At 43.4% G+C, this 11,926-nt stretch overlaps 1 protein-coding gene across 6 annotated transcripts in view; it reads right to left on the reverse strand.

Moving 5' to 3' along the window:
* The window catches only part of DOCK7 (dedicator of cytokinesis 7), a 96,571-nt gene that overhangs the window by 84,468 nt on the left and 177 nt on the right, over positions 1 to 11,926 (reverse strand). For all 6 annotated transcript variants that reach the window (XM_026040724.1, XM_026040723.1, XM_026040722.1 and 3 more), the window contains exon 2: positions 4,064 to 4,169. In XM_026040724.1, coding sequence (XP_025896509.1) covers positions 4,064 to 4,169 — 106 coding nt within the window. The remainder of the gene's footprint in view (positions 1 to 4,063; positions 4,170 to 11,926) is intronic.

Consider the following 11,926-nt stretch of genomic DNA (forward strand, 5'->3'; position numbering starts at 1 on the left):
TCTTGATATACAGGAAAGAGCAATGRTTTTACATTCCTTCAGCTTATTTGCAAGTTTTATGAAATGCTGCTCTCCTAGTTAWAATTTAACTATAAAGTAAAAAATATTTTTTTTTTATATTAAGTAACCCTTAGTAATTTTAGAAGAGGAAAAAAAGAAGCGGGTTTTGGACATTAATCAAAAATATTTCAAAAAAAATCTTTTGCTGTTACAAGTCTTTGTAAATCCAAGATGTTAAGTCCATATCTATTTTGAAAAGAGATTTCATTAAGCAACACAACTTGCTAAATATAGAACAAGACAAATAGCCAGGCTAGAAGCCAGGAAATTAAGAGAAATCTTGATATCTGACGATTGTTTTCTGTCCCCAGCATCATCTGCCTGCATAAAAAGACAGCACATGCAGAGGAAAAGAATATGACTAGGGGTACCTGWCCTGCAGACCCCTTCCTAAGGGAAACAAGCACAATAAGCCATTAGACAACAAGACACCCACATCAAGATCGAGAGAGTTTTTGAGCTGCTTCAACTGTAATGAGGGCTACTCTGTGCCTACTGCCCAAGCATTCAGCTTCACCCTGGTAAAACCACATCAGAAACACTGCGAAGAGAATCCCGTAGGTCTCCGCCACTCCACAGCAAACAGCAGGGTCAGGGTCAGAGGCAGAGCTAACAAGCACCACAGCACAAGCAGCTGCTCAAAGGACAAAAGGAAAAAAAAAGAAAAAAACACAACTTGGGTAGCAAAGAAAGTGATTAGTCAGGACAGATTATAATAGTCCATAGTAAACAGTCCAGTTCATCAAATAAACAAACTAAATGCTCCATCCTAGCAGATGCTGGGATTTTTTTTTTTTTTTTTTTTTAAGGAAGTGAGAGCTTTCTGTTTTCATCAAATGCTACTCTACGTGCTACTCTCAAGCAGTTGCTACTCTTAAACAGTTGCTCAAACAGAAATTAATTGAGCTCCAAGGCAGTGAAGCCTTGGAATACTGAACACCCTTAATGTACAGAAGAAGAACATATCACTAAGCTAATAAATGCCAATCATGTACCCATGTAACAAGGTGCAAAACCACATCAGACCGATYTAGATAGCCTCACAAAATAACTTAAAATGGAACTCCATCTAACCCCAAGACCTTACCAACACCTATTACAGAGTAACAAACTGTCCAAACAATCCAGTTGTCTGGATTTCAAAAATAAAAGCTCACTGCCACAAAAAAACACATCCTGCAAACAGTCCCACTCAACACGTTAAATCATACAGGGAAAAAAAAAATTGAAAACTTTGGGCCTAGATTTGTGGTTTGAGGAATGTACAGTTCAAATCAGCTGCTCTGAAAGTGGCAGCAGGGAGGAGGCTAACAGCAATGAACAACCATGTTCATGAGCAGTTATTTGAATCTTCTCTTTCAGCTCTACCAAATACAAAATAGAAGCACTGATAGCAGCAGTTTGTCTATTGCTTGTGAARCAAAAGAAAAGAGACTTGCTAAAATCCAGCTAACAGGTTTGGGGTTTTTTTCCATTTATCCTATGCAAGTTCACTGAGTGAAGCAGTCCCTGTATTGCTCTTAAGTCAATGAAAAATAAAAGACCAACCAAGTGTGGCCTTTAATTCACACATTCATGAAAGAACACAGTTTTTTACAGAGAAATGTCCACAGCGGACTGTACGTACCACATAGGGGYAATTATTTCTGAATAAATACCAAAAGCCGCTACTGTGGGGAAGTGCCAACACAGAGGGAATGACATGGCCTTACCTGGAACACAACTACCTATGCAAATAATATGAGAAAGACACTTTGGATAGGAGAAAGCACATTTGCACTATTATTACAAAGTTTTCCATCCTTCACGCTCAACAGTACAACTTGCCACCACTGTGCAGCTACTCGGATGATACTCAAATGGCACCTATTCACACTGCACTCTCACAATACCCATAAATCTTAGGTTAAATTTACTATTTAAACTATGCACCATGCATCCTGCTCAAGGCTCACAAGCCACTGTGGTTAAATAAAACAACCATGCAGGCTCAGGGCCCTCAATTTTATTCTCTCTGACAGTGTTATGACACACAAACTAATGAACTTTTCYAGACTGAGCATCTATTTCAGTTTAACAGCAGTAATGCTTTGCATCTGCATAACATTTGTTACCAAACCAGGACAGACAGGCACAGCAGATCTTGATGTCTGCCTTAGGGAGAGAAATTAACCCAAAATTCTTTGCAAGGAAATCTCTGCCATATTATGCAGTCTGTGGACAGAGACTCATGACTTGCCTAAATGTATTTTTGCTACAGACTATCCTCCACAAACTATCACTTCATGTTAATCRTACTTCTGAAAAGCATCTCTGCTCAGCATAGAATCTAATACGACAAACTAGCAGCTAATCATGTCAACCAACATGAAATACAGTTTGATAGGGAAGGCTTAGAGCTTTCTTCCAGTCACCATGACCTCTTCCAGGATTTTTATACATTCTTGCATGGATCTGCTTGAAAACACAACAGCAACAGGGTAACTAGAGACACAAGAACTGACTAAATGAGAGATCTGTGAGGCATAGAAGCTTGTGGGATGGACGTGCAACAGGTCCTTCAAGGAGACCTCTATTCCTCAGCTCTCCATTGCTGCAGAGAAGCAGATGCAATGATCCCGAGTGCTCCATCAAGTCTTAAGCTCCTAAGAGCAGGGGTCTTTCCCCATCACCTAATACTGCACTACGCAAAAATTCTTACAGAATTGCTAAGTCAGGGTTTTGCATTATCCTTTCACACCCCTACAGAGACTTGCAATAAAACATTAGCTCTGGACACACCACYCTCATTAACCCTTCTTCCTTCATGCTCACTCAGCACTAAGACTGAGCACACACCTAACAAAGCCGACCTTCTGGTCTCCTTGCAGTCACGCTGCTGATGCGCAGCAAAATGACCCAAATTCCGGCCCTCTTCATTCTCCAGTGATTTTGGCTCAGACGTAGCTCCTTAAAGATCAACTTTCAGSCTGCAGCTAAGACAGTCTTCTAAGCTAGGGGTCAACTTTGTCTTCGAGATCCCTTTTGAGATCACACAAACTCTCTATGAGCATTTCTGCTCYGTATGCAGAAGCTTTAATGGGACAACACAGTAGGATATGAAGAGATGAAACTCTACAGGACCTTACTCCAGAACAAGGAAAGAAGCCCTGTATTCTCAGAACAGACTGTCACACTCAAGGCATATCTTCATTACCTCCTGGCCTAACCAATCCGATTTGAAGAGGACAGGATGCAATATATGTATTTGGAAGCTGATGACTACAAAAGAAATGCTATAACTCAGCACAACAACCAACAACAAATCAAAGGAACATCTCTACAGATATAGTTCCAGCCTAAAAAAGTTTGCTGAACTCTTGAAATTTATACTACCAACCTGAATGTATTTTGAAAATTACTGAGAAGTTGTGCTAAAAAAAAAAAAAAAAAAACACCTTCAATGACAGGAACTCTCACCTGGCCTACATTTCAAACAATTTTGAAAGTGAACTAAAATCATGTAAATAAATACATATTTCTTAGGAATAACCACATCCAGACTTCTGCATTCTACATTTAAAATGCTTTTAGAGAGAAAAGTTTTGTAGCATCTCCTGTGGTTCTATCCTCAAAGACTGCATCCAAGAAAAACARAACACAGCTACCTACAAAGCAAAAGCTTGCAAAGATCTCTTCATAGGCAGAACCAGATGTGCACGTGGAACCCAACAGCCAGTCCAGGTTGTCCTAAGATAAAACAGCTACGGTATCAACCRAAGAGGCACAGTGTCATACAAAGATTCAGCAGGAACATAAACACTCAACTACATCAACTTATCTGCAAGGTAGCGACCATTAAATCAGTGTTTTTTTGCACAGACTTCTTTACCTCAGACTTATCAGTGCTGCTTAGGTCAATAATCCCTCAGCATGTAAACAGACATCATAATTTTTTTCCAGATTATAATTAAAACAACTATCCCCACCTTTTTCTCACTTCCATGCTCCAGCTATTACTTACAGTTGTGTGATGAGAGACGCTGCCTCCAATGTTGAGGTTTTTGAGGAGCTGGGGAGATCCTCCATACTGCCCTGAGATCTGCTTCCTSACTTCCGCAGCTACAGTTCTGAAATGAGACAGGGACAATCTTATCTCTGTAAAACAATTACAACGAAGGCAATATATCAAATAGTCTTCAGTCTGTTGACATAAAATCACATACTTAGAGGGCTGGTTGGAATACAGGTGTTCAAGGCCCGCAAAAATGGCCTACGTATATTAAACTCCTGGGCAGTCACAAATTTCTTGCAAGGCTACATTACATATTCYTAAGAGCAATTACATTTTTTTCTTTTATGAATTGTTTTGTGCAGAGATGTGGCAATAAAGTGTATGTGATGCTGAGCACAAATAAACTTATTCCCAGCAGGCTCCTTCCAGCTTTTTCTAAAAGATCTCCTCTAGCTCTGTCCACACCCCATAGCAGTTTCAAGTCTGATCGCATATCTGTTCTTGTGCTCTGCTCTCTCATTTTCCTCTCTTGCCTATTTTTGCTTTTTATACACACAGAGATGAGCACTGCCAGCCACTTCGCACGTAGCAGCGAAACTCTTCAACCCTCATCTCAGAGCCAGAGAACTGGTCCTACTCAGAGTGGGATGAAATGTCTAGGCAATGGCACATGGAAAACAACTAGCTAGGTCAGAACAAAGACCCAGTTCCCAGTTCAAACAAAAGGTAGCACAAGGACTGTGGTGACCAGTTCAATGGCAGGCAAGGTTGGTGGACAGGAATGTGAGCAGGCGGAGGTAACTGATGTTCAAGAGATGGAAGAGAGGGAAATTACAAATGGAAACTAGTGAGAACCAAGCCTACAATGGAGAGCAGATGTTTCCACAGGTCAGAGGATAGGAGTAAGATTAGCTAGAGGAAGCATCATTTTGTCTTTTGAAAGAGTGGACTGCAGAAGGAAAGAAAATGTTTTACTTGTTGTGGCCGCAGGGAGTCACTTGCTTTACGCTTGCCTTTATCCACAGGAGACTGTTTTCACTTCTGGAGGGTGGCTTCTGAGAGCTGACCAAACAGCTCCTGCTGGCTACTGCTGACATTGAGGCTGCCTGATCATCCTCAAAAGAACCATCTCCCTGTTCCTTGCACCATGCACAGTTCCATGTTCACGAACATGCACTCACAGGAACAAATGGCGCACGCTGCTAGCATTTATGGAGAAGTTTGGAATATATTAAAATGGCTCACTGGCATGGAAMACATCATGCATCTGTGGCTGGTGAGATTTAAGAGCTCACTCTGGGATGCAGATAATCTCTGCTTTAAACCCGATCTCTTCCTCAGTGCATGTTTTCTGTAATTCCTGACAATACCCTGAGGAAAAGCCTTCCCTGTATGGCTGGTATGAAAGACCAGGATCTACATTTAGCCATGGAATGCAACATGGAATGCAATAATTTTCAAATCTTTTCCCAGTCTGAGGGACATGCATTGTTTCCAGATGGAAAATACAGATAAAAGAGGAAGCCTCTCACTGGGGAAACCACAGCTGATACCTCGCCACACTACTCAGTGCTGCTCCTCCTGCCTCATGCTGACTCTTTAAAAACTTGTCACGCATTTGGGATCCCATTCCTTGCGACACTCTCCAGAGCCCTCTTCCTTCTGCATGCTGGCCTCAGCTGGGAGTGTGGGATCCCATCTGTAGCGGCTGGGAGCTCCGTTGCATTTGGAGCGCAGCCGGTAGCGCATCCTGCACTCCTGCTACAACGAGCTCTGCCCAACCYGAAGCAGAAGGGAGCTCAGTGCTATTCTGCTTCAGTGCAATTCTGGTGTTGCTCGGGGGCACTGTGAGCTTACATGAACACTATTGCACAGGCCATTTGATGCAAATAGGGAAAGATAGTAAAACAAAAGGTGGCACTGACCAACATCATCTCTTACCACATGCTACGTATTAAAAGCTGTTCCRTCTTCCAGACCCATTAATATAACATCACCTGCTGTTGCAAGTTTTCCTGCAGGCCTATGGCAGGGAAGTTAGAGCTGGACAACCTCTCCTCCCTACTTGCAATGTACGTGCAAAAATAAGTAGCATCCCCTCYGCTCAGCCTGCTCCTGCAAGGCAGGCATGGGTAGATCCTAAGGCACAATCTCTGTTCCCTTGGTCATCCTGATGGTTCTGCTCTGCATGTTTTCCATTTGGCAGTCATGCCTTATTTAGACAGTGTGTCTCATTCTGATCACTCACTCCAGATGAGGTCTGACCAGCATGCTGTAGAACCAGATGAAAGTTTTCCTACTGAGAAAATACCTTACTTGACAAATTCTAGGATTTTATACAGCTTAACCACAGAGGCTCACAGTTTTTCCTGTGCCTGATAATGCACTTGCACACACTTGCTTTCTCCTCCTCTATTCCCAAAAGCTGTTTGCCCACGATGAGTGCCATCTATCCACAAAAAACAAGATTATATTGTATTACAACCCCGAACGTTACTTACGTATTGATTAGAAGATACATCTTCTATACCAGCTTAGGTTAAAAAATGCATTATAGCAAACCTAACCAGCAAGAAATAYATATATCTATATCACAAAATATTCTCCAATCAAGAAAAAAAATGGCAGAACAGAACTGACATTAAAGTTCTTGATAATTAAAAGGACAAACAAAAAAATGGCTCTTTAATAGCCATTTTCAACTCAACATGTAACCTGGGATTATTAGGTAAACATGCCAGTTAATAACAGTTCACCATCACATGAATGTCTGTGTTTAAAGTACATCTCTCCTTGTTACTTCCTAACCTCCTTTCTGATCTTCTTCACTGGTTAATTATTGTGTGCTCATGCAATTCATACACATACAAGAAAAAAAGCCAAAATACAAAATATTTGAAATAAATCCCTATGGAAAGGGCTTCTAGAGAAAAACAAGACTGGCCATTTTGTAAAGTATTCTGAATTGCAAATAAAAATAATGAAAATATTTGTTTTACATTTCCTTATTACATACAAAAACCACTTCGGACTTTGTGGGGCCTGCTCTCTGCCAAAACAAAAACCCTTCTTTAAAAAAAAAAAAAAAAAAAAAAAAAAAAAAAAAAAGTAAGTAGCATTCTGAAAATATTGGTTCTTCTTTTTGGTTTCTCAAGGAAAGACGCACTCAAACACATCTTGTTATGTCACGAAAGGTTACGAACTCTTCCCTTTCACAAAAAATGTGGGTGAGGATACACAGTCTTGTCATCTAGACAATCCAGTTCAAATAGAAATAAGTCTTTTTGTTCAAAACAGGACCTGGCTACGGTTCTCCGCTCATATTTCTGCCTTAGTACCACTTAGTTCTAGCTGACTGCCAAGCAGCGATAGCCAGCACTTTTCACCCTAAATATACCAAGTTTTTCTTAGATTCATCTAGTAGGGCACATCTCTTTTGTTTCAAGCATTTTGAAGAAGCATTTCTTTTGCATAGCCCCAATTTTGAAGAGAGTCATGCAAAATGCTTGTTTCTTCTCATCATATTAGTTTCAAAACTGTTTCTGCTGCCTGATTTTCATCTGCGTGTCACATCCAGTGACTCCACATTCAGAGAACCTCTGCCTCTTGAGAAAGGCAGCCTTGTACAGTAAGGAGTCTGTGCCAAGCCATAGCAAAGCAGCTTGTTCTCTCCGAACAGCAGAGAATATTGTATTTAAACRGAGTTTATTTTTTAAAGTGAAAGCTCCCTTCTTTGTTCAGCCAGTTCCTTTGTGTACAGCTTTGCACATCACTGGCTACATCCATCCCACTTTAGCCAAAAAATGCTGCTGAGGAGGGAGCCCAGGCAAGCGAGAGCTCCCACCGTGAGCTACTGTCAGTATAACTCGGACCTCAGGTACTGGATGGAGCCTCCCTCCGCAACCTGAAATCTTGTTTCTTTTGGAGAGAATTCATTTCCCTTTGAGTGAAATGAATTAGATTTACAACCTAAAGCTGAGGCAATGTCCAGTCTGATCTTCATTGACACAGGATACAAGTGGGTGCAGAGCCCAAGGTGGCTGTGGCAGCAGATCCCTAGTGGCACCTGAGACCCATCACGGCCAAACCCATGTGCAGGCCACGGCTTCTGCCYGACAGTGACAGACTCAGGTCCATCCATGTTGGATGTTCCTCCACGTGAGGAGGAACTTGACTGTAAGGGTGACAGAGCCCTGGAGCAGGCTGCCCAAAGAGGCTGGGGAGTCTCCTTCTCTGGCGATCTTCCAAACCTGCCTGGATGTCACCCTGTGCCGTGTGCTCTGTCTGGGTGCCCCCGCTTGAGCAGGGAGRTTGGACTAGTCCCTTCCAACCTCAACTATTCTGTGTGCAATTAACACAGAAGACATGCAACAAACACAGTCTCCTTATCACTGATCAAAACAGAACACAATAGTTTTGTTGTCTACTCTGATAACATTCAAATACGAAGACAGAAAGTTTCATTCCTAGACTGCAGCAAAGGGAATAAGYTCCCAGGGCACCTTACTGTGGAAATCACTACAGGCATACATCTGTCAGGGAAGAGCAGTCACATCTCCCATTAAAAACAGCCAAACAGAGCCACGTACAAAGCAGCAGCTTTGAAGAAGAGCCCTAGAGATGAACTGTTCTACCTCTGCACTTGAACAGAACACTTGGGGATTTTCTAAGCTTTCTAGAGTATTGCTGACTCAAGGACRAGACCGCCTCAAAGGCCGAGCAGCTGCAGGCAACACTGAACACAATTTTTGGAGAACAGGAGGAAGCCACTCKGAAGCTTCTGTTAAAAATACTTTAAATTACCTGTGAGAACGTTTTGACACTGCAAAGGGTATCTGGGTGCAGGAAGAGATTGCACTGCGATGAACACGCTGCTGTGAGCACCACATTTCCAATGCAGGGCTCACAGAAGCCAGTGGCAGCTCTGCCCTGGGTTTCAATGCAGGCAGGTTTCATGCTAGGCCTGCTCACCCTGAGGCAGGGGAAAGGTGCCTGTCAGTCTCCCTGACCTATTGTTCATGTGAATTCAGTCTTTCCAAGGCTCTTTTACACTAGTGCATCAGCCTCTGCCAAGGGCTCTGCCAGAGWCCCCAGGCAGGGACTACAGTGCTTCATCAAACCACACGTTCTCATTCACACTGGAGCATCTGGAGAGAAGAGACCAGCCCCASGAGAGCGAACACAATTTCCACCAGACTCCACAGAGACACAGGGACAGGAAACACTAAATTCTAAGCACAAGAGCATCGACTGGTGGTAAGAACCACATGGGAGGCTTTGGGTGAGGCTGAAATACACAGGAAAAATGAGTGTATGATAGAGATGCTATTCCAGGTCAACAGGTTTAGCCGTAGGAGCAGTAAAGGAAGAACAAAACTCTTTTGAAGACACCTTGAAAACAGTGACAATCCAACTGAAGACTTCTATTAATGCATGAACTTTTATTTTGCCCGCATGAATCCCACCTCGTAACTCCTCTGTAGTCCCTGAAACACCATATGAGCTGAAAAACGGTGCTATATAGAAAAACATCTGTTCTTACACAGAGATGAGAACAGTAGCATATAAGTAGTTGCAGAAATACTGTCACATTCCAGAAAGATATTTTCCAATAAAGTTTAGTGAAAAAATTTATTGCCAAGATATTTTAATTAAAAATTAATGATTCCAGGCAAAATTGGTTATTGTTTAACCCAATACCATAATTTTAACTCAGAATTTCATCTGAAGCGGTTTAACAAAAACAATTATTAAGTACTTGTGATGGCGAAAGTTCAGGCTGAATTTCCATTCTCATCTGAAGCCTTCCAGTAAAAAAGTGGCATGGYCTGGTCAGAAAGACAATTTGTAACAGCCAGCCTTCCAAGGATTTTTTGGAACAGCTGTAGCAATCAGAGCTGCTATTCCTCGTATTTAAATACTCCTCTAGTAATAAACAGACACCACATGGTACCAGATTTCCGTATACATCCTTGAAGTGCACCACACTGGCTGAAGMAAGCACAGATGATAAATCAGTGCTGTGAGAACTACATATGTGATCTAAGAGCAGCTGACCTCACTTATTGCTTCCTAAACTGCTGCTGTTAACACCCAGCTTAGTAAATCCTGCTTCTTTAGTAGGTAGGTTTTAAAATAATTTACCATAGTAGGTTTGAGTTGCACACTASGAGCCCAGCGTAGAGCAGCACTATTTCCTGTGAATAAGACAAATGAGTCTACCCCTGTGAGTAAGCCAAACCGGAGGGCAGAGTGTGAAAATGCGATGGGTCTATTCTTCCTAAAACAATGGAAATGGGGGGGGCTTCCAGCCTCCTCCAACACAACTCCTGGGACTTCCCATATCCTGCTTACTTGCGACCAGAGCTGAATCTGTCTAATCCTCTGAAACAGAAACGTTTGGAGCAGCATATTCTGCATCAGCATGAGAAGGACTACTCTAGGTACATCATCTTTTTTTTGCTTCTAAATAGCAGGTATGTGCAGTCCATGAAGCATGAAGCTTAAAAAGTTGTACAACACTACACATATGACTGTTTCAGAAACCCCAGGCAATCATACCACACTCTTATAAATAAATGTAAAAATAAAAAAAGGCAGGGGGAGAGAAGATGGAAAAAAAGCAGCAGCTCTGTTCCATGAGGAGACACCACTGCACATTTCCTGGCCCGTCCACAAGCACAGCGTGCATGAACGGTAAATCCCACAAATGAATCTGAAGTGTCAAAAAGAGACCTCGGCATGCAAGCACGTGCTGCTGCCACTTGGCTGGTGTGAAAACACGCTGAGCGAATTAGATCGGGAGGTACAAACACACAGGCAGCACAGCTGCAATCCTCGCTGCTATTCTCTTACTAAATTAATAAGTCTGTGCTAGTGCTCGATAATTTTATTGCCATGAGCTAATGCCTGACACAGGCAGAAGAAAATCAGCACTAGCAGCAGTGACCCTAGAGACATTTTATTTAACTTCCTGCCAGGGCTGCAGAGCTCCCTACGTTCCCACTGCCGATATTTGTCTCTCGTGTGGCTATTGCTATGACTACAATCAAGAACCAGGAAAAAAAACGGTCTGGCAGCAAACGCAGCTCTCTCCATTCCTGGGACCTTGATCTGCTCTATCAGCCCTCGGCTGGAGCACATCGAAGACTCCGGAGAACCACGGGAGAGAAGYGACATTTTCACCCCGAGCACAGCGGCACTGGTGCTGCTCTTCCACCTCCCCCATCGCTTATTCCTCTGGCCCCCTTTGTCGTTTCYGAGGGTCCCTTTCCATCGTAGCTTCAACAACAGCATCTGTTTGTGCCTACYGTCCTCCCCCTTGACGTTGGGAAGACATCGCTGTTTTCCTGSTGCCCAGAGCTTCCCGGAGAGCCTGGCTGAAATACAAGGTAAAGTTCGGGAAGGCACCTGGGGCACTGAGGGCTCCCTGGTCACACCTGCAAACAGCGGTTCCTGTCCGGGCCCGAAACGCCTCAGCTGGAAACAGCTGCAGAAACTTGGCATTCGTAAGGCGATTTCCCATAAAAATTCTTGTGCTAAAAAAATGGGTAAAATACAGTGATGCTCAGCATTACAAACACCTTCGCACACCCAAAATCGGCAAATAAATAAAGAAAAGCGTTGCAAACACAAACGAGTCGCAAAAACAAAAAGCGAGGGAGGGAGGGAGCAGCGGTCTCCATTTCCCGGCAGGAGAGGGAGGAAGCGCCGGGAGAGGCTCCGGGCCGGCCGCGGCGCGGCGCGGCGGGAGGCGGCGCGCGGGGGCCGCCTTTGTTCGCCGGGAGCTGCGCGGGCCGGCGGAGCGGACACGACAGCCGCGCGGCCGCCACACGCCCCCCTTTGTGGCGGCTCCCCGCGGGCGCGGACCGG

Source organism: Nothoprocta perdicaria, unplaced genomic scaffold, assembly GCF_003342845.1.
Source record: "Nothoprocta perdicaria isolate Ctin4 unplaced genomic scaffold, notPer1 scaffold_262, whole genome shotgun sequence".
In the NCBI taxonomy this organism is placed as follows: Eukaryota; Metazoa; Chordata; class Aves; order Tinamiformes; family Tinamidae; genus Nothoprocta; species Nothoprocta perdicaria.